The sequence below is a fragment of the Zootoca vivipara genome, chromosome Z2, assembly GCF_965207765.1.
Source record: "Zootoca vivipara chromosome Z2, rZooViv2.hap1.1, whole genome shotgun sequence".
Classification (NCBI taxonomy): domain Eukaryota; kingdom Metazoa; phylum Chordata; class Lepidosauria; order Squamata; family Lacertidae; genus Zootoca; species Zootoca vivipara.
Window position 1 is genome coordinate 42305300 of NC_142585.1, and position 25746 is coordinate 42331045.

The window sequence follows — 25746 nt, forward strand, 5'->3', positions numbered from 1 at the left end:
ACCAGTTCAGCAGCAACTTGGTTGACTCAATCAACTCATTGACCCCCTGATTAGGGCTACACAGCAGATGGAGGGAGCTGTGCACAGACCTGTTTGCACCCTCTATCCCAGGGATTGGAGAACCAGTAGCCTTTTTGTTATTGGACTTCAGCCACCATCAGCCTCAGCCAGCATCACTGATAATCAGGGGTGATGGGATATGTAGTCTAGAAACACCTGGGGGACCATCGGTTCACCACCCCTGCTAACATAAATGCATTCTCCAAGTGTCAATAATTGTGTAGCCAGAAGGGGCATTGTACATGCATCAGGAATCAGACTAAGTACCAACAATATTTAGTGGGGGGGGCGGGACCCACAAAGAGTTTTGGGAACCTAAAACAATCCATTGAGGGCTGAGCATACTCTGTGGTGAAATAATGCTGAGTGTTTGTTTTCTTGGCAGAGTGATTGTGGAGGGGGAAAGGTGTGGGATATCCTGGGAAAGGGTGTGGATGCCCTTTGAATTCCTTGCCTTCTGCCCTACCACTCCCAAACAGTAAGCGGCCAATTCTGATTCTGTCCCCATCCTGAGTTCTGCAAGAGCAACACTGAGAATAATGAGGAAGGAGTTGATAGCTAAGGCCACCCCCTGGCTGGTTGTAAGGATGAAGGCAGGCACACAGATTGGCAGCTGTCTGATTGGGAACAGACCATAGTTAGTAGGGAAAAGTCCCATTCACTCCTATGGACTAGCCTCCAGTGGTAGAGCCTCTGTTTTAACTCCAGGGAAAACAAAGCAAAACCCTGAACAGCAGCCAGTGGAGTCTGGTCTAAAAGGGGACATGGTTGCTGTCCAATAAGCCTCATTCTGTCCTTACTCAGTTGCCACCTGCCTTCCTTCCTATTTACAAACAGTCCAGCTGATGGACAGTTAGCTACTGTTAGCCTGCTCCTCCTTATTCTCAGTGCTGCCATTATAGAGATGTGAAGAGAATAGGATGAGATAAAATCTAGAATGAGTTAGCTCGCTCTGTCATTGCCTCAGGCTCCACCTAGTGCTGGCTTCTCAGCCTTCCTCCCTACCAATCTGAATGGGCACCAACCACGGCTGACAGCAGCTCTCTACATTGCAACATTTTGTTTCAGCCCCCCTCCCCCTCCCCACCCACAGTACTTTAATGACTGGCACATGCTTGTGTATGTGCGTTTAGGCTTATGAATTGAGAAAAAGAAATTCAATAAAGAGAAAACAGCAGAGAAGACGAAACATTGACAGGTTGAGTTTCTGAAAGTACAGCAGAAAAAGAAGGCCCTGTAATTGGATTCTGACATAACTTGCATTTTCCCATGGTTGGCAAATGCAGGACCTGTGTTGCATACATGCATGGGCCTCTTGCCAAGTCTCGTTCCACCCACTGTTGATGAGTATATATATAAAGTTGCTTCAGATAGTGACTCAATGAAACTTCATGAAACAGAGAGGAGGATGTGAAGTAACAGGGGCAGAACTCTGCAACAGATCTTCTACTGAGAGCTCAGACAAGAGCTCAGGACCCATCTTAAGCTTGCTTGGCCTCCACTTGCAACCCTCAACCACCTCTCTGATCAGCTGTCACATGATTAGCTTGGTGTTTCCTAGGACAGAGCAACTTCCAAGTGGAAGATGTGGATGCAGAAAGCTAGATTTTCCATCATCTGATTCTCAAATTCTTGAGTGACACTGCTCTGCAATATGGCTTGTTGGAAAAGGCAAGTGGACATGTCTAAGGAAGACGAATTACCATTCTCTGTGTCTTACTGTCAGACCCAAGGGGAGGAACATTCAGACTACTGGAAGGAAGGTAATGTAGATGAATGCACTGTTGATTGCCAAAAATGAGGTATAGAATAGTCAACAAACACTGAACTAAACATGGGTTACATCCAGACTGTCAGTGTTTTGCAGGAGGGATTCAAACTCAAACAAGGAAATTTAGATACGTGCAATTGCAGCTGTGCTCTGTTTTCCCAAAGCAGCAAATCCACTTTAGGAAAAGAAACAGACATTTTGTGGTTAGGTAAGTGAAGGAGAAAAGAATGAAATAAATGAATGAATAACTGGAAGATGCTTAAACACCCCACAAGCAAATCAGGATGAATGAAGGGTGAATGCTCATTGTTGTATAACCACAACCAAAACAGAATGAGTTGGATATAATTTATCTTCTGTGCAAGTTTTGAGCAAGCAACAAAGGCCGATTTAGGAGAGTGCAACTGCTTTGGTAGCACTGGGTGCAGAGTATGGGGGTGCCACAACTATGATGTAGAATGGAAGGCAAGGAGGGCCACTGAATACTGGCATTGCACAGGGCACCACAGGAATTTGAGATCCCAAGGTATGTAATTGCAAGCAAATCAGAATGAATACTCAATGAATAGCTTGTCTGGAGGAGCCAATAGAAACTCTTTAAGAGAAAGAGTTTCCATCCATGAATTGCCTTGTGTTGATACTTAGATATATTTTAATGCACTGTAGTGTCTTTAATGGACTGGGCTTCACCAGGTTTCACATTTAAACAAATGCAATTTAAAATATGGTTACCAGATTTTTTTTTTCAAGGAATCTGGGGACACCCCCCCCTTTTTGGTAATTTCATGCTTTATTTTAGGAAAGGGTTGTCCAGAGTTCTTGACTTTTATTCGGGGGGGGGACCCCAAAGTTGTAAGGTACTCACCTTGACACAAGGCAGGCGGAGAGGCCCATCTACAAACACACAAATGCAGGGGGGGGGAAAGAGGTTGGTGGTGGGGCGGGGAGAGAGATTGAGTAAAGGCACTCACTGGTCTTGGGAAAACACGCATTAAAACACACACACAAGGCACTGGCTTCCCATAACCGGGAGACCACTGGAGGGTGAATGCAGTCTCTATGGAGATTTAACTGGTGTGGTGCTGTATCGTTACCAGAGGTGGACAAACAGTGGACTTGCACACAGCCTTCCTCACAAGAGATGCTGGGAGGTGCGGAGGGAGGGAGGCAGGCTCTGTCTCCTGAGAATGTTTCAACCCCCACCCCCTGCACCCCACTCCCAGCAGGAAGGCAGCGCAGCACCACCGGGGACAAGGGGTGCAGCGCCTTCCTTGCCCCCCCCCTGGCTGGCTGGCTGGAACTTTTATGTGGCCAGGACCTCCGGTGCTGCTCGCTGCCATGGCGCCCGCCATGTTGCCTCACCGGAAGTCCCCAGGCATAAATCTGGGGACATTAATTAAAATCCTGGGACATTCCGGGTACAGATTGGTGAATCCAGGGACTGGGGATGTCTGGTAACCCTAATTTAAAACAAAAGAATAATGTGGTAAAATTTATGGCAGCCATTGCATGATCAGTTCAATATGATACTTCAGTGATGTCTTTGGGAGGATCAGTAGGCTATTCCCGCTTCCCTGCTCCAGGAATTGTTGGACAACCTTTACCGTCTCTTTTCCTTCAAGGATGATGATAACTCAATGGTACAGCACTGTGCAGATAATTGCATACAGATAATTGTCCCTGGTACCTCCAGCTAGAAATGGAGTGTGTGTATTATGGTTGAGACAATACTTCTGCCTGAGAAATAGGCTTCCTAAACCTGAGACCCTCTAGATGTTTTGGACTGCATCTGCTATCATTCCTAACCATGCTGGGTTGGGCTGATGCGAGTTGTAGTCCAAAACATCTGGAGGGTCCCACTTTGGGAAAGGCTGCCATAGAATCAAAGAAGCATAGAGATGGGTGGGATATTGGAGGCCATTAAATGAATCCCCACGCTGTACAGCATGTCTATGGCACAGGATGTAACTACAGCACCTGCATGTATCATGTTTCCTTTGCATTGAAATGAATGGCTTGGAATAACGTACTAATAATATATTCTATAATCTACATAATTAATTGCTTAAATTACTTAAGTTTTGCAACGGCACCACAGCAGAACAGAGAGAAAAATAACATAGTTTATGGCAGAAAACCAATTGCAGCAGAACTGATTGCTGCATGTGATGAATACAGAACAAAATGGAACATGATGCCCTCTGCCTCATTCCAGATTCTGCTTGGACCACAGTTCCCATCAGCCCAAGCCAGCATGGCTAATGAGTAAGGATGATGGGGATTGAAGTTGAACAACTTCTGGGAAGGTGTCCCATTAGCTGTCCAGTCAAAGAATCTATGAAGCTGATTCTTTTCTTCAGAAGGGCTGAAAGCTCAGTGACAAGGCCCCTGCTTTCCACACAGAATGCCCAGCAATTTCCATCCTTAGCATTTCCAGTAGGGATGGGGGAGAAATTTAATTCAGTTCACACTTAGTCACACATACCACAGTTTCCAAAATGATAAGTTAACTCAAGCACAGCCAGACCCCAAATTTGCACTTTATGAAATTCACAACACAGATCTCAAACTGAGCAATGCAGACAAAGAAAAATCATACCCTGTGCATAGAAGTGCATATATTAGTGAAAATAGCATGCAAGCATGCATTTATCGGGGGGAAATGATTTGCAGAAGTGTGTATACTAGGACAACTACATACAGTACAAAAATGCAAATGAATTTTCATGAGAATTATTATTTTTTGCAAACTGATGTGGAAATGTGGAGAACTGAGCTTTAGACAGGAAAAATGTGAAACAAACTGACAGAGTTGCTCATCCCTATTCATGGCTAATCAGAGATTCAACTCCAAATCTCCCAGGCCAGAGCAATCTACTATTTACATGGACAAATATGTATCCTCAGAATCCTTCTGTATTCCTAATTTCTAAAGGATCTCTGGTTGTATTTCTGGGAAGGACTCATGCATTAAATACTTGAGAGATGGTTCTACTTAGAGGAGACCAGAAGATATCCAAAATGGTACATAGCCAATGATCAGAGATCAGGTGAGATGTAGTGCAGAACATTTGGAGAATACCACATCCTTTCTGGGACCATTTCCACACAAAGCACATGCACTGCCACGAAGTGATGGCCACTCCACAATGCTTATACTCAGTCTTCTTTACTGTTGCCTTCCAGAGCTTCACAATGGGCAAAAGCTTATGGTTCTCACAGCTAACAAGTCCTGTTTTTCTACAATTTTTGATATGAATCTTTGGGTAGAGAGATTGAAGACCATGGGAATTCAGGTGAGGGTTGCATATATCTTGTTGAATCATGTTGAGATAAAAGCCACCAGATGCAATATAATTTGCTTACCTTATTGTGCAAGGAAAAAATCAGGATGAACCAGATCGCAAGGAGTAATTAGTACTTTTTGTACTTTTTGCTGCTATCCTAGTGCTTCTCCTCTTCCTCTTCCTCTTCCTCTTCCTCTTCCTCTTCCTCTTCCTCTTCCTCCTCCTCCTCCTCCTCCTCCATTATTGCAATTGTTATTTTGACTCCAAGATAAGTCAGCTGAACTTATTTCCTATTGAAATTAATGGGGCAGTTGGAGGCAGCAAAGCTTCTGAATACCAGCTGCTGGAAAACACAGGCAGGGTGAGTGCCCTTGTGCTCAAATCCTGCTTGCAGGTTTCCCAAGATTCAAATGGAAGCTAAGTTTATCCAACTTAGTTTAAGGCAGGCACCCCCAAACTCCGGCCCTCCAGATATTTTGGACTACAATTCCCATCATCTCTGACCACTGGTCCTATTAGCTAGGGATCATGGGAGTTGTAGGCCAAAACATCTGGAGGGTCGCAGTTTGGGGATGCCTGGTTTAAGGCATCTTCTTCTTCTTCTTCTTCTTCTTCTTCTTCTTCTTCTTCTTCTTCTTCTTCTTCTTCTTCTTCTTCTTCCTCTTCCTCTTCCTCTTCTTTCTTTTTCTTCCTCTTCTTCCTTTGTTCACATTAGTTTTGCGGGGGAGCAGGAGGTGGGATGGTGTCATGGTCATAAAGAACAGGAGGAAGAGGAAGGACATGAGGAGGAAGATGGGGACAGGGTAGACCCAAGACTGGCACCTGAGGTGAACCACAAAAATACCTCACCCCCTCACACATACACCAGGGAAGAAGTGGGCAATGGAGATTGCCATTAAGATCAAGGGAGGGATAAAGATTTACATTGGGAACAAGGCAGTGAATCATATCAACCTTTCCAGGCAGCTGAAGTGAGACTCAAAGACTGTTGTTCGGGTGTGTGACCTGAATCAAATCAGGCAAGTCCATACCCCGGGGGCAACCCCTACCATTTCCTCACTAGAGGAGCGGGGAGACCAGCAATGCTTCCTATTTCCAGAGAAGTTGATGTGGAGGCAGCATTGTGAGGCAGGAGGCTGCCGAGGATTCAGCAGATCTGGCTTCCAAGGATTGTACCACAGCCACCGCTGCCACTGTAGCAGTGGCCAAGGAATTCCTTGGAGGCTGAATCTGTCGCCCCTGAGGATCTGCGTCTAAGGTGGTTGCTGCACTTTGCCTCATGGGTGGGCTGGCCTTTGGTGAGAAGGAGGAGGAGGCAGAATGGTAGGGGAAAGGGAAAAAAATTGGCAGAAGGGATCGGAATCTGTAGAACAGTTTGATACTGTTGCAATTCTCGCTGAATCAAAGCAGTCTGATGCTCAAAGGGGCTTGATCCACTTTGTGGGGTGAGCAGCCCCCTACACATTTCTTAGTTCCAATTGCTCTTCTTGGCCACAGCCCCAAGCATGGCAGGGAATTTATGCTCACTTCATGCTGTTATAGGATTGTGTCCATTGCATTTGGGCATACATCAAATGACCATGCTGCTGTTGCTTACACAGGTGACAGCTGACCAGTGGAAAAGATTGATTCAGTGTGCAGTGCTAGAGCCAGAGGTGAGAAAGCACCTGTTCTACAACTCCAGAGCATTTGCGATCTCAATTGCTGTGGTAAGCACCATATTGCTTCAGTGAGAGTTGGGGAATGTGGGTGTGCTAGGGTGTAAAATGACTATACCACACACACACACAATTGCAGGGGTGGGGAACCAGAGGCCCATTGGTCAAATGTGGCCCCCTAGACCTCTCTTCTTGGCCCTCAGAATTCTCCTCAGGAAACTCCCCCCCCCACAGGCACTGCTTTGGGCCTTCCTTTGTGAGTTTTTGCCTGTCTGGAATGTGCCCAGTAACTCCAATTATGCTTTTTGTTTGCATGGCTTTAGAATACAGAGGGGCGTGTGAGAGGGTGTAGCAATCAGATAAAATTTACATTCGTTGTTCTGCCCTCTTTAGTGTCTCCCCCACCCCGCGCTTCTGGCACTTGGCTCCCAGAGGTCTGACCAGAAGGGAATGAGGCCCTTGGTTTGTAAAAGGTCGCTCACCTCTATTTTATTAGATAAATCTTGTGTTCCTCCTTTCAGGTTGTCTACGTGACCCTCTGGATCAATCTTTTTTCCACCCTGCAAATATATTCCGTAGCGCAACCCTGGGAAATCAGTATTTTGGCCACTGCAGTTGCCCTGGTGGCTGCCTTGATCATCAGACTCACAATTCATCAATATCAAAGGAAGGTAAGATGAGTTTAGACATGTCTGCAGTTATGATTTCCATGATGACCAGCAGGCATTAGGGATTCATATTCAGATAATCACAAATTTAAAAGGGAGCCTAATCAGTTCAACTTTCATTCACTGAAATAAATGCCATAAGCAATGCCTGAAAAGCAAGAGGAGGTTGGCTCACATCATGCAAAGCAATTGCTTTAGAGGGTGCCTGCACATTGCAGCCCCATTTGTTGCACCCACCTCATCACAGTCCTAGCTGGAATTGTTACCACCGTCAGCTCAACTCAGCTCACATCTTTCCACCCTGAAGAGTTATAGCTCAGCAGCAGAGAACCAGCCTTTCATGAAGAAGCTCCCCAGCATCGCCAAGTGCATCTGGGAATACCCCCTGCTTGAAATCTTGGGAGCTGAGCCACTGCCAGTCAACATGAACAATACTGAACCAGATGGATTGATGGCCGGGTGCAGTTATAAGGCTGTCTTATAACTATGTCTGAACCATTGGTCCACCTGTTCCTATCTTTTAAGTGGCAAAGCTCTAACTTAGTGGTACAACATCTGCTTTCAGAAGGTCCCAAGTCCAATACTTGGGCAGGGCACGAAGGAAACTTAGGAGAGCCAGTGCCACCCGGTGTAGATTATACAAATCTAGATGGACCATTGACTCAGGATGAGACAGCTTCCCAGTGGCATAGCAAGGCACCGCGACACCCGGGGCAGCGAATTACCATGCACCCGGGTTGGCGCGCCACCGCTACGTAACGACGCATGCGTCACTACGTAACTATGCATGCGTGTTACGTAACGTACGCATGTGTCGTTACGTGGCAGGGTATCACCGCTCCCCCACGCCTCCAAAGCCGTGCGCCTCCAGCTACAAACTCCAGGTAAAAAGCCCGCTCAGCGTGGTGCGCGCATCGCGCTGAGTGGGCATTTTACCTGGAGTTTGTAGCTGGAGCAAGGCATGCGGTTTGGGAGGCGCCGATTGCAGGGCAGGGGCGCGGCCCCGAGTGACAACACCTCCAGGGCAGTGCCTGGGGCGTACCACCACCCCGCCCCCCGCTTGCTCCGCCCGTGCAACTTCCTACATGGAGCCGTAATTCAGTGGCAGAGCACCTGGATACATTCAGAAGGTCCCAGGTTTCACCCCAGTATCTCCAGGTAGGGATGGGAATGTCCCCTGCCTGGAATCCTGAAGAGCTGGTGCCAGTCAGTGTATACAATTCTGTACCAGATGGACCAATGGCTTGATGCAGCAGAAGGCAGCTTTCTATGTTCCCCATTGAAAATTGCGGGGAATGACTGTTAAACCAGCTTGTTAAACTGCCTATGGCCATGATACTGTGGTATGGCTTCGCTCTTGCCTCCACTGGGCATCCAGTGGTTGAGACCTTTAATGCCCTTCCTTCTCCTCCTCATTTAACAGCTGAATGTGAGTACAGACATGAGACTAGCCGCTGCCAACGAAGCTTTCATGAAAAACAAACTCCTGGTGGGGTTCACAAATACCCCGGAGAAGCAATGTAGTGTTCCACAGGTATCCTTTTTCAGATTGAAACAATGCCAAAACTCTTTATGTCAGGGAGAACTGAAATTTCAGGGTTTTTCCCACTTAAGAACTCGCCCTATATTAACCTCTGAATATAATGATATAATAAAATAAGGGTCGGGACCTTTTGCAGACGAAGGACCTCATTCTCTTCTGGGCAGCCTTCTGGGGACCACATGCTAGTGGTGGGCGAGACCAGGGGCAGCCGTAGGTGGAACAACAAATGTAAATGTTTGCCTTTACAAAGTGGGCTAGTTTTTGCACCTGCTTACCCACTCTTCTTTATCCTCAGTCCAGGCAAGTCAAAGGCATCATAGGAGTTCAAATATGCATTCCAGCCAGGTGAACACTTGGGGTTGTATCCAATGTAGTGCTAGGTTAAAGACACTTAGCAGTACATTTGTTCCACTGGCAAAATGTTTTGTACCAGCTGAACATCGTTGTGCAAGAGAATGTGGAAGTACCTGTGTTGCCCAATAGATGGCACAATTTGTTGCACATTGCACTATTGTAACTAACATGTCGGATCCTTCTGTTGCACAGCATAAAATCTCACCCAACTGCTGGTGCAGGAGCCCTTGTGCTAGTAGACAGAGAACTTTGGATACAGCCCTCGTGGTGGAAAGCAGGGCCAATGAGGTGTGGCCTGGAGAAAGTTCAAAAGGAAAAGTAGAGAGGTGTGGAGAGTCACAATCAGCGTGGGGCCTGAGGCTTCTCTCCAGCTATAGCTTAACATCATACGTTCTTTACTTGGCATGATATATCCAGTACCATAAAACAATCTGAGCTCCTTCTTACAAATGGGTGTGAATAAGTAAGCAACATCAATCCTTTTCTCCAGTAAGCAATACAGAGAGTTGCAAAGAATCTCATCATTTACCATAATTTGTGCATGGCTGGTGGGATCATTGGATATAGTTCTGTTTCCCTTGACTTCACCCACTGCTCATCAGCTCTGGTTTGTTCATTTTGACGTGGGGCCATGCCTTCAATTCTTAGTAGACTCTCTGGCAGAAATGAAGAGGAATGAGAAGGTAAGTGATGATTGGAGGGTTTTTGTTTTGTTTTAAGGCAGAAGGTTTCCAAAGAAGGCACGCTGCTGATACTGTTAGTAACAATGCTGAGAACAAACAAAACAAATAAAATAATTTGAGCTCCATCTTCCAAACGGGTGTGAATAAGCAAACAATGATCGTCTTCTTTCTCAAGTCAGCCATACAGAGAATTGCAGGCAATTATATCATGCACAAAAATATTCTTCAGAACTACCAGAATCGAACTGATGGATGCTATCATGCTTTAAACAACCACCTCCAACAAAGTAAGGCACTGACTCATTGCTCTTAAAACTAGGTTGTGGGTTATAACAAATTAAGTATACAGAATTCAGCCAATGGAGTCTGTTTAGTCATTTAACTATTCCATTTGAGACAGGTGTCTATCATTTTCATTAAAGATGTCAATCTAAAGTTAGTTAGCTAGTTAGTGTCTCAAAAATTCAGTATTTTTCTAGAGTTTTCAAAATAACATCACTGCTGGATCACACTGAAGAGTCTTGTTTAGTAAGACTGTGTACAACCAACCCCTCGGTCTCCACCCCCCCCCCCGGGATCTGGGGACCCAGTCCAAGCAGATGTGGAGATTAATTAGCCTGCATCTGGACCTGAATTAATTCTGGGGACAAGGCTGAAACCCAATTAAAGATAAAGGCAGGAGGGGGTGGGGGAAGGAGACACTGCATCTCCTTCCCCTCTTCATGGCCAAGAGCAGGAGGGTACAACTGACTCAGCGCCGTCTTAAGCGCTCCCGGCGCCGTGGTGTGCCGCATCCCTCCGGCGCCCTCCCGCCCCGTTCTGGCGCCCTCCCACCCCGTTTCCCAGCGCGGTGGGCGGGTGGGTGCCGCGCGCAGCGCGGGTGCAACAGGCGCTGCTGCGCGGCAGGCGGGCGGGCAGGCGCAGCTGCGCGGCGGACCGGTCGGCCAGCGGGTGGGCGCAGCTCGCGGCGCCCTCCTGGCGGGCCGGCGCCATGGTGCCCTGCGCCACCCAGCCTACACGTAGGGCCGGGCCTGAACTGACTGACACTATCTACTGCTAGGCTCCTTGCTTTCTCACAGTAGCAGGCACACCAACTCCAGGGGACAGAGATGTTGTCAGCCCTATCAATATTCCTTAACAGGGGACGCAGCACCTGGATATTGAGTGGGTGGAGGAGGTCTAGCCGAGCAAGCACAGCATCAATGGAAGGCTGCACTAGCAGAAGGCTGCACTAGCCTGCATAGTGTCAGGAGATGCTGTGGGGACAGGTGTGGCCTGGTGACAGGTTGCACTAGCCTGCGCAACATCTTCCGATGCAACCAAGGACCAGCACAGACTAGTGGAAGGCTGCTCCTGCGTGGCATCTCTTGACAGCACACAGGCTGATGCAACCTTCCTCTAGGCTGCCCTGGTCTGGCCTGCACAGCACAGAGGATGGGTGCAATGGGTGCCAACCCACCCAATCTTGGGGGCAATACGGCGCCTCTGCCCGGTAGACACCAGGAACCACTGGCGCGCGCACACACACACACACACAATATCCATCTCCATTTTCTAAGTTTTGGTTCCCTGTGTAGCCAAAGCAGTCCTGCCACCAAATCACCATAGAAAAATTCTTCCATTAATTTGCATCCTGCTCTGGATCACCCCATATTGCTCCCTCTTCACTTCATTTATGTCCAGATAATTTCCTGACAGATTGTGCTCAAGATCAGTTCAGCTGGCCCCACTGATGATCCCCAAGCCATTTCTTTATAAAGTCATCTTAAAGCAGTTTATTTTCCCAAGTTAACATCCTACCCAGTCACCTAGATCACCATCATTCTCCCATTCAATTTTCCCAATTTCATTACTCACTTGGAACCACTAGAGGGACTTCAACAAAGATTCAAGGTTGTATCCAATGTTAGTCCTTCACAGGGTAGGCCCATTCATAGATGCAGAGTTCTGCTCAATATTGGGAGCAGGGGAAACTTGTTGCATTGTTAGACATGACTTAGTTATCTTAATTTTAATGTGTCTACTCTGCGTGGAACTTAGTTAGAGACAACCCTCAAAACCCATGCTGTCATCCTTAACAGCACTCATATTCATTTGTGTGATTATGGCCATATTCATGCCATCCATTTAAAGCATTATGATACCACCTTAAGGTGTCATAGCTTCCCCTAAAGATTTCTGGGAGCTGTAGTTTGCTAAGGGTCCAGAGCTCAGAATGGTTTAACAGTCAAGCCCTCCTCACAAGTAACTCCTGAGTATTGTAGCTTTGTGAAGCACCCTTAAGCACCCTGAGAGCCAGTGTGGTGTAGTGGTTAAGAGCGGTAGACTTGTAATCTGGTGAACTGGGTTCGCGTCCTCACTCCTCCACATGCAGCTGCTGGGTGACCTAGTATGGCTAGTCACACTTCAGAGTCTCTCAGCCTCACTCACCTCACAGAGTGTTTGTTGTGGGGGAGGAAGGGAAAGGAGATTGTTGGCCGCTTTGAGACTCCTTCGGGTAGTGATAAAGTGGGATATCAAATCCAAACTCTTCTTCTTAACAAATTAGAGCTCCAATAATCCTTCATGGGAAGTCTCAACTGTTGAAAGTGGTAGCATAGTACTGTAGTATGAATGTGGCCTACAGTATGTTGCTATTGAATTGTATCCAACAAATTCCTAGCAAAAGCTGAATGGTTTCTGCTCACACAACAGAACTTCTGTTCCCTCTCCTCTCTCTGTGTGCCCTCAGTGCCACCCTGGACCTTCAGAGTAATTTTGTGTGTCAGGATTCACATGGAGAGAGGAGACAGGAGAGGGAGGGGAAATTCTATTGCGGGAAGAATGTGCTTTTCTGGGTGATGCAGAATAACATCGCTGTACTGCAAATCTCCTCCCGGCTCCTTTTCAGTCTGCTCTGAAGCACAACCTGAAAGAACTCTGCATTGTAATAGAGACTCCCATCGTTCCAAGTCAGGAAGAAGCCCAGGGAATTTCTTCAGAAGATTCTGAACTGCTGCCTGAGAGAAAGAACAGGAACCAAAGTGCCTTGGCATACCGAGAGTTCCTCCAGCTTGTCCCAGATGGAGCCCCTGAGGTAAGAATTCATTGAAGGAGTCTGTAAAAAGGTTTGGTGTTGGGGGAGAACTGAGGTGGATCTTCACCACCCTCTGTACTCAGTCAGCCCATACCTGCCTGATTTCTTACTTATAAACTGTCCAGAAGGTGGCACTGCCTGTTCGTTTCTTTCTCCTTCTTAGTCTCAAGGTTGACCTTCTAGAGCAGGCATCCCCAAACTTCGGCCCTCCAGATGTTTTGGAATACAATTCCCATCTTCCCCGATCATTGGTCCTGTTAGCTAGGGATCATGGGAGTTGTAGGCCAAGACATCTGGAGGGCCACAGTTTGGGGGTGCCTGTTCTAGAGAGACCTCAGCAGGGAGGAGGATGGAGGCAAAACCAGAACTAGTGCCTCTATCAGTCATTGGCTCCAGCACACCACCTACTTTTGTATTCTATACCTTTTCCCCTAACAGTCCCAAGGGGGCACCAGGCACTACTGCTCACTTATAAATGTTTAAGAAATATTTAAAATAAAATGTAGGGCCAATGATATATTATTATGCCTTTTGAATGATGTGGATAAGCAAGAGACATTCAAGGAATATTTGAATTTTTAAAGGAATTCTTAAATATATATATATTTTTAGAATTCAGGAACTTTTCAAGGAACTTTTAGGACCCACCTTTTGGTTATTTTAAGTTGTTTTAGACTTCGTGTTTCAAATTTGTAACTCACCCTTGGTAATAACAACAGTAACAACTAGGGTCCCACATATATTAACACTAGCAAGGGTAATGCACATGAAAGTTTGGAAAGGTAGATGTAAGCCTAAAAAGAATGAATTAGTAAATGATGGAAGGTGCTGGAAATGTTTAAGCTGACAATAATGTTAAATGAATTGGGGGGGGGGATTAAAAAGCCGTTGGAGGCTAGTTGTGCAATATAGAAGCAAAGAGCTTGGAATATCTGGGTTTGGAGAAGGGAAAGGGCCACAGCCCAGTGGCAGAGCACCTGCTTTGTACATGGAAGGTCTCAGGTTCAATTCCCAGCACTGGGAAAGACTCCAGTCTGAAATTGGGGGGGAGAGAGAGAGAGGTGGTTTATTACGACATAAGCCAGGGTTGGGGAACCTCTGACCTATAGGCCAATCTTGGCCTGTAAGGCCATTATTTCAGAAATTATGTCCACTGATGCCATTCCAATTGTGGGAAGGGTTTGATTCCGAATTGGTTGCACTGAGCCTAGGGTTTGCCAATCGGAAGGTCGGCAGTTCAAATCCCCACAACGGGGTGAATTCCCGTTGCTCAGTCCCAGCTCCTGCCAACCTAGCAGTTCGAAAGCACGTCAAAGTGCAAGTAGATCAATAGGTACCACTCCGGCGGGAAGGTAAACTGCATTTCCGTGCGCTGCTCTGGTTTCACCAGAAGTGGCTTAGTAGTGCTGGCCGCATGACCCGGGAAAACTGTCTGCAGACAAACGTCGGCTCCCTCAGCCACCCACGACACAACAAGCACCACAACCCCAGAAGTCGTTCATGACTGGACTTAACTGTCAGGGGTCCTTAACCTTTACCAGTTCCTCTATTGGGAACTGGCACACATAGCCGAAGCAGCAGGATTTAATTTCCGCTGATAAGTAAGAATTAAATCCTGCACCATTGGGCTGTTCATGCCTCTTCCCTTACTGGAAACAGCCATTTGCAGTCAAAGCTCAATGTTGGGCTGTTTGAACGCCCTTTTGCAAAGAGCCCTGGGCTGTTCAAAGAGCAACAAACTTCTGGTTGCAAAAGAGCTTTCAAACAATTCCACACTGAGTCCCCACAGTCAGAGCTTCAGAGTTCAGTTTAACCTGGTACCATATTGACCTCAGATGACTAACAGGTAGATGGCCTCTTGGTTGGGGAGATGAGGATTTGGCTTGCTGGTCAGAAAATGTTCTCCACTTCTAGCACAAAATTTCAGGGACAACACAAGAAGTGCTATTTGAGCTACAGATTGGTGTAGGCATCACTGGGCTAGATGGACCACTGGTCTGACTTGGTATAACAGCTGCTTTCTATGTTCTTACATCATCAATAAACGTTAATGCTTGACTGATTTTAGGCGATGGCCCAGCAGCTATTGGCAATCTTCAGTGGCTGCTATATCAGACTTCTGGTCAGTGGTCAGCTCACAGAGGTCGCTGCAAGACGACATGTATCACTCAACCAAACCCCATGCCTGTGCCAATTCGTCGAGACTACAGTGCTGGCAAAGAGATCCTCTTGGTTCAAGCTGAGGTGACCGGTGGTGGATGAAGTGGCCTTCACATTATGCACAGTATTAACCAGAATGGAGACCTAGAACCTGCAAACTGGAGGAAACATTTCACATGGTTGTCTGATTTGGCCACAGTGACACACACCTTAGTTACACACTATTTGCATTGCTGTAACATGCTCTACATAGGATTGCCTTTGAAAAGTGCTCAGAAACTTCAGCTGGGTCAAAGAGCTGCCAGATTGCTGTCCTGGGCTAGTTATATGGCCTATATGGCTTATGTCCAAGCTATTTGAAATACCACATTCCGTCATAAGAACTTGCCCAGGTTTTGAGAGCTTCAAGGGAGATCTTTCTCTGGGTCCCACCATCCTGACAGGTATACTTGGTGGGGAGAGGATCTTCTCGGTAGCTGCTGCCAGATTCTGAAACTCCCTCTCCAGAGAAGCCAGGCTGGCTCCCTCCTTGTGGTGTTTCTGCTGACAGGTAAAGTCTTGTTCCAATAGGCTTTGGGAAGCTGGCTGCTTTTAATGAAAGGGCTGATGCCGTGCTGTTTTCAATTCTAGCTATTATTTTATTGTAGCCATATGTATATAGTTTTAATTATATTTTATTTTATAAAATGTAATTTTAATGATTAGTTAATGGGAGCCAGTGTGGTGTAGTGGTTAAGAGCGGTGGACTCGTAATCTGGTGAACCGGGTTTGCTTCCCGCTCCTCCACATGCAGCTGCTGGGTGACCTTGGACTAGTCACACTTCTCTGAAGTCTCTCAGCCCCACTCACCTCACAGAGTGTTTGTTGTGGGGGAGGAAGGGAAAGGAGAATGTTAGCCGCTTTGAGACTCCTTTGGGTAGTGATAAAGCAGGATATCAAACCCAAACTGTTCTTTCTGTGATTTTAGCTGTGTTTATTTTTATCAGTAAGCCTCCTTGAGTACCTGACAGGCAAAGAGGTGGGGTACAAATATAAAAGTAGCCACCACCATTGTTCTCCATTTGCCACAAGTGTCCAAGCAGTAATTTTCTGGATGCATTTTTGTCATCTCCTTTAAGGAGCTACTGTGAAATGAAATGAGATCAATGACCTGCCTAGCACAGTACTGGCAAAATTTCTCCAACCTCCTGTGCAGACATCTAACAAGCCATGTAAACAAGAGACAATCACAAATCGCTTGTGCGATCTTGTAATATTTTGCTTTCCATGGCTCCTGTTGAGTAACAATAGTGGAAGCTATTTCCCACAGGACATTCCATTGTGAAGAAGGATCTTGTCTTTCTAGTTGCTGCAGCAAGCCAGGTAGGGAATGAAAGATGTATGCAGATGCAAAAGAGCAAACTGCTGCAGGATGGCTTAGGGTGGGCGGGGAGAGATCTCCACACACACACATAGTGGCATGGTTTCCGAGAGAGGCAAAAGCAGGATAAAGGGACAATAATATTTTTACCCTCCCTCCTTAGCTCTTTCTATGTGAGACAGTTGCTTGGGATCCCCACCTACCCGCAACACACACCTCATGGTTTCCTCTCCTTGGAGACGGGTGGAATCTACTGCTGGTGATTTTTATGACTGGCTAAGCAGAAAAGATAGACAGAAGTCTCTCAGTCATTGGAAATGCAGTGGTGTTATTGTGTGCAACAGAAAGAAGACTGCACCATAGCCTGGGAAGGTTTTGTGGGTTCAAAACCTTGGCAGGGCTACGCCCTACTTTGCCCATAAGAGTAGCCTCCCTGGTTTCAGCATTATTTCACTTTCCTGGGCCCCTTTTGACAATACAGGGCAAGATATTTCCCACGGGGCATTCCGTTGCATTTTGTTTTTTTCACTTGCAAAGATCCTGACTCTTGAGATTCTTCAAGCAGAAATATCACCGGGTCATGAACCCATGACTGTCATTCCTGAAAGCATGAGCTCTTATCCATGAGCTATATCATAAACAGTTCCCACACACATAGTTGAAAGTGTGGGCTGAAGTAGACTTTATAGGTTTTCCAGACCACCCTGTGATAGTTGCTGTAATAGTCAAGCTGTACACTTGTCATGTGAAGTAATGCAGGCTATTTCCCTGTACTGTATTTGTGCTTTTGCAATGCAACTCATAATTTTCGATGGGGAAAATAAAAAACCATCAAAGACTAATAACAATAAAACATAGCTTTTAATTAGTACAATTTCCTTTTCATTTCACTTCCAATTAGATCAATTTCATAATTATCTACGGGCATCACAGGCAGTGGGTTTTCGGACACATTCATCTCCGCTGAAAGAGGAGTTTGTGAATCTGTCTTCATTATGGTCTGTGATGATGCAAGAGGATGTTCCCCTTGTGGACTTGCTGACATCATAGTTGCTTGAGGGGAAGCAGTGCAGGGTCTTGCCCCAGGGAAGACGCTCCTTGTAGGCTTTTAGCGTCGTCATCTAACAGGCTGACTTTGGACGGGACAGCTACATGTTGCTTGTGGCTCAGCTCTTCCTCATGAGGTGTGTGGTGTAGTTACTTGTATAAAGGGAGGGAAAATTAGAAGCAAATAGTAGCCAGTTTGGGCTGAATCTGGGATTTGGCTGAAACCCATGGTTCAGATGCCTTGGAAGCTGCCCCCCACCTTTGTTCAAGTATTATGAACAATGGAGGGGGAAAACACTCTCCCTATCCACTTTCTCCACATAATCTCATACACTTCCTACACTTTCCTCCTCTTTTCACCTTTGTTCTAAATGGAAAAATACAAAAACATTGCAAACTTCCTTCTCACAGGGAGAACCTCCAGCCTGGGGGCAAAATGCAGACCTCCAGGCCTCTCTAGGTGGCCCTTGGAACTCTTCTCAGGCAGCAGCCCCTAGCCCCCCCCCCCAAGGTCACACCCCTCACTGGCCCTGCTTTGCATTGTCCCTGGGGATTTTTCACTGGCTGGGATACATCACTGAACTCTGGTATCACCTGTTGCTCTCCTGCAGCAACAGCTGTCCAGAAGGGAATGTGGCCCTCAGCCTGAAATTGATTGCCCACCTCTGCTCTAGCCCTTTGTTTTCTTGGGGGGGGGGGGTGTTTCCCTTTTATGCACCTTTTTCACCTCTGCTACATCTTTTCTAAGATGGCTATTTTTGTCATGCTTCCCGAAAGCATCTGCTTTGGAATCATGCTGCTGGACCAGATGTGCCTTTGGTCTGGTCCAGTAGGGTTCTTAACCAGATGCCCACAACTGCAGGGATTGGAAACTTATGGCCCTCCAGATATTAAGATTCTAACCCCCACCAGCTCCTGTCAATGACCAAGGCTTATGAACAACACCTGGTTCCCCATCTCTGCCACAGAGAGTCTCTAGTTCCCCCTTACCTTTCTCATTTGGCTCCTGCTGTTGCTCCTCATTGCTTTGACAGCAGCAGCAGCATTCCCTAATTTTTTCTGCCACATAGCCGCAGGCTGTAGACCAAGGAAATAAAAGGAAAGTCAGGTGGAAATCTCTGTATGCAGTCCACATAACTCAGCTTTCAATTTTTGAAAATGGGGGTTTGCAACAAGAGAAGAGTTGGGTGCAAAGAACATGTAGGGAAGGAGCTGTTGTAGTACTGGGATAATCACATATGCCCTCTAGTTTATTTTCTGCTTTGCAAAACACTCCTTGTGAACTATTTCTATGACAGAATTATTATTAAAAAAAAATTTTTTTGGGGGGGGGAGTCATGGCTATTAATGTGGTATAGGAATATATGAGAGGACAAAACTGTGTACAAGCATGTGTATTTTCACACCCCAAATGGTGGTTTTTTTTAATGCTCAAATGGTGATGAATTTTCATGCGGATTTAAATAATGGAATCATTGAGGTGGAAGGGACCACAAGGGTCATCTGGTCTAACCCAATGCAATGCAGAAATCTTATGCCCTATATGGGACTCGAACCTATGGCCCTGAGATTAAAAGTGTCATGTGCTACCAACTGAGCTATCCCAGTGGCAAACTGATGTGGAAATGTGGAGAACTGAATTTAAGATTGGAAAAAATGAGGGACTGAGAGAAATGGAAAATAACAGATTTCCCCATCCCTATTGACAGGACACATGCCTTGCTTACAACAGATGCCCACTTCTATCCCTGCCATCTCCAGCTAAAACATAGATGAGGTAGCAAGTAAAAGGAAAGACCTCTCTCTGCCTGAGATCTGGGAGAACCATTGTCAGTAGGGGTAAATAATTGGTTTTCAGATTTCCAAGATTCACCACCAGGTAATGGCCTCATCTAAGGATCTCTCAGCAGCACCACAACCACCATTCAAATGCATGGTGAAGAAAAAGAAAAAGGGCAAGGAAAAAGTTATATCGATCAATATTAGATTTTAAACCATCTTATTAATAAGTGTGGTAATGGGCCTAATAAATATTTAGGCACACTTTTTGTAGATTTTACAGTGGCATTTGGCAGGATAAATTGTGAAAGGCTGAGGATAAAACTTTGGAATTCAAACATGGGCTGATGTTTGTGTACACTTAACGGAATATTATGGGACCCAGGTGGCGCTGTGGTTAAACCACTGAGCCTAGGGCTTGCTGATCAGAAGGTTGGCGGTTCAAATCCCTGTGACGGGGTGAGCTCCTGTTGCTTGGTCCCAGCTCCTGCCAACCTAGCAGTTCGAAAGCACGTCAAAATGCAAGTAGATAAATAGGAACCGCTACAGCAGGAAGGTAAACGGCGTTTCCATGTGCTGCTCTGGTTTGTCAGAAGCGGCTTTGTCATGCTGGCCCCATGACCTGGAAGCTATACGCCGGCTCCCTCGGCCAATAATGCGAGATGAGCGCGCAACCCCAGAGTCGGTCACGACTGGACCTAATGGTCAGGGGTCCCTTTACCTTTTAATGGAATATTATGCTCTAAAACATGAGGGGGCTCATCCACGCATACTTTTTGCCCTGTGCTTTTTAGGCACAGGTCCACACTTCCCAGGTCTAGGTCTCAGTGCTTCATTATTATTACTTTTTGCCCTGCCTCTTTCCCCAGGAAAACCCATTCTTAAACGCTTTGTAGGCATCAAGATCCTCACAAGCAGTTTTACTAGAACTAGAAGTGGCAATATGATTGCTCCCGACCTGAGAGTATGCTTTGGTAAAGTGCTAGGACAGTTGACTTACTGGGGGGAAATCTGAGATTTGGCTAAGATAAGTCAAACGACTAAAGGACTAAATAACAACAAAGTCAACTGGAAACCATTCAAAACAAATTTCTCAAAATAATACTGGGTATGCCCACTCTACCCTGCAGCAAGGCCGTCTTAACCGTTGTCTCTAGCGGCTCAAGGCGCCACTGCGCTGGGTTCCTAGTGGCGGCGAGCAGGCTCTTTTGCTGCGGGCTCTGCGTGAGTTTGGGGCCAAGAGAGGCACTGAGATGGCTGCCCGGCTCCTCCCTGTGTGCCTGGGATTGGCATAGGGCTGTCAAGGGGCCCACCCAGTAGCTTCTATCGTAGGTTGTTGGCGCAGTGCTGAGAAGGCTTTCTCCGGCTCTCTCTGGCTTCCAGCGAGGCTTCGAGTCCCCGCCCTGCCCCGAAAGAAGGAGGAGGAGGAGGAGGAGGAAGCACTGGTAGTTTTTGCGTTGCCAGCCATCTGTCTCCACCCTTCACCCCTTGCCTACCACTTTTATATTCGGTATTTCTGATCTTGCAATGCAGCCTTGCAATTTCATTTTGCAACGTTCACCTTCCTGGGGCAGGTGATAATTAAAAGCAATATAAAGGTATAATTTCTGCAGCAATGATAATCCTATGTAACCTTCACCTGAGAGTAAGCCCCATTGGAGTCAGATTTACTCCTGAGTAGTACTGCAGGAAGGCATAGGATATGGGAGGGGACTAAACAATGTTGTTGTTGTTTAGTCATTTAGTCGTGTCCAACTCTTCGTGACCCCATGGACCAGAGCACTCCAGGCACTCCTGTCTTGCACTGCCTCCCGCAGTTTGGTCAGACTCATGTTGGTAGTTTCGAGAACACTGTCCAACCATCTCATCCTCTGTCGTCCCCTTCTCCCTGTGCCCTCCATCTTTCCCAACATCAGGGTCTTTTCCAAGGATTCTTCTCTTCTCATGAGGTGGCCAAAGTATTGGAGCCTCAGCTTCACGATCTGTCCTTCCAGTGAGCACTCAGGGCTGATTTCCTTCAGAATGGATAGGTTTGATCTTCTTGCAGTCCATGGGACTCTCAAGAGTCTCCTCCAGCACCATAATTCATTTTTTTTTGAGTTCTCAGAAGCATTTTTTTAAAATAATTTTTTATTAGATTTTTATACAAATAAGACAAACAAACAAATCATGCAATATAAAATCTGTCCCCTCAATTACCCTCCACCCGCGAGTCCACTTCTGCCACCAGTAGTACCCGCGGCCATTGAGAATCAAGGGGGTCCAGTATAAGGCTGGGTTTGACCTCCCCCTCCCCCCTCCCCCCTCATCCCCTCCCTGCCACTGAAAGGACAAGGATGGAGGGGCTCTGGGGATTGGTTTCCCCTCAGCTGCTCCTTTAACACAGGCCTTAAACAAAACATAAACACAATACCTATAAAACAACAACAACAACAACAACAACAAAAAAGAAAACAACTAAAAATTTAAAAATTCCCAATTCTTTTTTTCTTCACATTATAATTGTGACTTCCTCACATCTCTTCTTCCTGGTTTTCCTAACTTCTCTAATTGATTATGGCGGATTTTCTACTCCAATTCCAAATCTTATCCTTATTATGTTGACTTATTCCTCCTCCTTCTTCATGCTGCCCCCCCCCACAAGTCCCCTCCTGCCACAAGAGGAACCTGCGAGGCGCAGCAATTCAAAGGTTCCATTTTTGTGTCTGGGCTTCCCTCCACCCCCTCCTCTCCCCCCCAGAGCACCTTCTGCCACCAGACAGCACCATAATTCAAAAGCATCAATTCTAAACAATAACAAATAGCAAAATACTGATAGAACAGTGTTTTGCATATGTGATGCTGCAGCAGTAGAATATCTTTATCATTATTTACTTTACTGCTCTTTGTATCCTGAACCAAAGGCAAAATTTATTCTGAATTTGTTATGTAAGATACCTGATGGTGATGATCAAGCGAAAATCATATATTTGCTATCTGATTCTGACAAATTTGTGACAGAGCTGGAAGATTTGCAGTGGTTGCCCAAAAGTTAAGAAGAATTGTTAATGAAGTTAATATGGTGAATTGCAAAGATTTAACTGGATGGTTTAATAGGATGGTTTAATGTATCAGGTTTTTTAACCTTTGGTGTTCCATTTTATTTTACCTTTTTATATTATTTTTGTATATTTTAATGTAAATATATATTTTGGTCAATGTTGGTTTTTACAAATGCATGAGTGTATATTTTTCCCCTGTATTTTTGCCCCCCCAGTGGAACGCCCTCCCACCAGATGTCAAAGAGAAAACAACTACCAGACTTTTAAAAGACATTTGAAGGCAGCCCTGTTTAGGGAAGTGTTTAATGTTTAATAGACTATTGTATTTTAATATTCTGTTGGAAGCCGCCCAGAGTGGGAAACCCAGCCAGATGGGCGGGGTATAAATATATTATTATTATTATTTGGTTGATTTGGACCATGATATTTGAACCAATAAGCAATAAACCGGGGGGGGGGGAATGAAGTACCGGTAGGTCCTCAGAAATATGTTTGGGTTAAAGGTAAATATCAGGTTGGAATGGGTTGAAGGCAGTAGACTGGGGCAAACAGTCCTGGGCTGGAAGGTCAGAAAGTCTGACTAAGGCCACACCATATCTACAGAACCTAAGGAAGGATATAAGTCAGTGATGGGCAACCTTTTGAGCTTGGCGTGTCAAAATTCGCCAAAAAAACCGAGCATAACTTGGGTGGTGTGTCACTTCGAGAAAAAAAAACAATGATTTCACGATATTTATAGTTTAAATAACAAAAATGTATAATTGTAATATATAACTGTATTTAATAAACCAAAAACTAATTATTTAACAAAACAAAATCAAAAAACCCTTATTTATCACAAAGTGCCCAGAGTTGTTGAGCTTTCGGGGGGGGGGAGCTGCTGACCAAAGTTTTGGAGGGTTTTTTGGGGGGTGCAAAAGTTGCTTTGCTTTTTTTGGGGGGGATAGAGAACAGAAATAAATGACGAATAATACCTTCGCTGGAACTAACACACAGCACCGACATAGTCTGCCAAAGCGCCAAAAAACCAGCACAGAATGGGTTAAAAAAGGAATGCTGTTACATCCAATCATAGTCTGCCAAAGCGCCAAAAAAAAGCACAGAAAGGGTTAAAACCAATCTCTGGCTACCAGCAACAAGAGCAACAAAAAAGGATCTGGGTTTTAACAGCGGAGACAAGCTGTAGTGGAGACAAGCTCTAGCAGAGACAAGCTATAGGAGGAGCGGGAGAACAAATGGGGGGGGGGCAACAACAACAGCATGAATGGGCCGGTGGGGCGCGTGCCAGCAGTGAGGGTTCTGCGTGTCACATCTGACACGCGTGTCATAGGTTCGCCATCACTGATATAAGTTCTTCCCAGAGTGCTCCTGAAATACTTCAGTCTGGAAGTAGTTCAAGGAACTGGCCACTGGTTTGGATTAAAACTCTTCACTCTGACGGAGAATTGGTGCCTTGAAGCAGCTGTGTGACCCAGCAAACGCACACCCCACCCACCCTTCCCCCCTTGCCAGGGGAAAGATTAAAAATAGATCTACAGGGACAAAAACCACAGCTGAAACACCAGCTCCTCTTCCCCTTTGATCTCAGGTACTGAAAAAGCTCTTTTGTAACCAAAAGTCATCTGGGCTTTAGATAAAGCTGTTCTTCACTTACCATGAACAATAACTCAGACCATGTTTCCTGTGGGTGCAGATGGGTGCTCTCTCTCTCTGTGTGTGTATCTCTCTCCCTCTTCGCAGTCAACAGGTTTACAGCAATAAAGCTGTTGCCACTTATTTCCTCCTTCTGGTAACACATTACAGTACATTGCTTCCTCACCAGAGGGCGTTGCCCCAGTAACCAAGTCACATGTGGGTGACTGTTAGCAGGATAGGTGTTCTGTGACTCATACAGTTGCTCTGTTTGCTTCACTTTAGGGCAGGCACCCCCAAACTTCGGCCCTCCAGATGTTTTGGACTACAAGTCCCATCTTCCCCGACCACTGGTCCCGTTAGCTAGGGATCATGGGAGTTGTAGGCCAAAACATCTGGAGGGCCACTGCAGTTTGGGGGTGCCTGCTTTAGGGTAAGGAGGAGAGGGGATCTGGTTTTGTCTGTGAAGCTTTCCTGTGTGAGGGCTGAGGGAGTCAGCTGGTGGGGGACTTACCCAAAGAACCAGCATCTGACATAACTCAATTGGTGGAAACACTTTAAAAATCAAATCTTACCTGTGCAACCTGTTTATTCCCAGTGCAGAAATGTGTTAGGCAGCTGCAGCCTTCTGTCAAATTTCACACATGCCGTTTAAAGCTAGTTTGAGCCTCTCTCTCCTTTTGGGGACTTTATTTTATTATAATTTTTTAATTAAGAGTGAAAGAAAAATATATATGGAAACAAACAGGAAGCAATAGTACAAGCCTGAGTAAATCAAGAGAGGCAAGCACAAAAGCCTGTCAAAATAAATGGTGCACAATCAGTGTTATGCAGGGGTCCGCGAGCTATGCCAGAGGGGTCCACAAGATGCTATTAGAATAAAAAATATATTAAATATATTTCGTATGATAACAGATTTTTCGTTTTGGCCACTTCCTGCATGAGCAGAGTCTAGCACAAAACTAGAATTAGATAGAGGCAGTATTTCTGCTGTATGCCATAAGGTGGCGCTTTACAAACACTACTATTTTGCAAAGAGGCAGCGTGCGCATTCTACTAACGCTCACCTCCCCAAGATGCTTTGCGCGTGTCGGCTTCATTTGTGCGCTACTGCGCAGGTACCCTTTCTTCTCCATTCCCCTCCCTCCTCCCTGGCGTGCGCTGCCTCTTTGCAAAACAGTAGCGTTTGTAAACAAAGCATTGTTTTTCGCGGAAGCTACAGTTCGTGTAGTTAAAAATGGACCGTTGGTTGAAAAGTGGTTCGTTAAAACGACAAAGGCCTACAGATGTAGAGGAAGAACTGTAAAAAAACGTATAAATATAAAATATAAAAAGACTCTTAATTTGGCTCTCACGTTTTAATTTTAGGATTAGGAGTTAATGGGGGTCCTTTGTCACAATAGCGGCTCGATGAGGGGTCCTCGAGAAAATTTTGTTGGGAACCCCTGCTCTAGTGATTTGAACTGAAGGCTTTGATTAGTAGTTCATTGCCAGTCTTCTATCCGTTATCCTTTCTTCACCTAAAGTTGTATACCGCTGTGAGCAACTTTTTAACATTTTCAACATCTCCTCCCTACAGGTGATGAAATCTGTTCATTTAGAAACACCCTGCCACAACCTGTATTGT

At 45.8% G+C, this 25746-nt stretch overlaps 1 protein-coding gene and 1 long non-coding RNA gene across 2 annotated transcripts; one reads left to right on the forward strand and one right to left on the reverse strand.

The window, feature by feature from the left end:
- Positions 1-1441: 1441 nt before the first annotated feature.
- TMEM268 (transmembrane protein 268) lies at positions 1442-17494 on the forward strand. The gene is made up of 8 exons (XM_088665017.1): positions 1442-1823; positions 5018-5127; positions 6720-6827; positions 7298-7447; positions 8868-8978; positions 9944-10024; positions 12915-13100; positions 15169-17494. Exons 1-8 carry the CDS (start codon positions 1715-1717, stop codon positions 15346-15348), a joined length of 1035 nt encoding a protein of 344 aa, XP_088521143.1. The 5' UTR covers positions 1442-1714; the 3' UTR covers positions 15349-17494.
- Positions 17463-24221, reverse strand: LOC148686651 (uncharacterized). The gene is made up of 3 exons (XR_015948728.1): positions 24142-24221; positions 18658-18744; positions 17463-17820 (listed from the first exon to the last, which is right to left on the reverse strand). It is a non-coding gene; the product is annotated as an uncharacterized LOC148686651 (long non-coding RNA).
- Positions 24222-25746: the final 1525 nt, after the last annotated feature.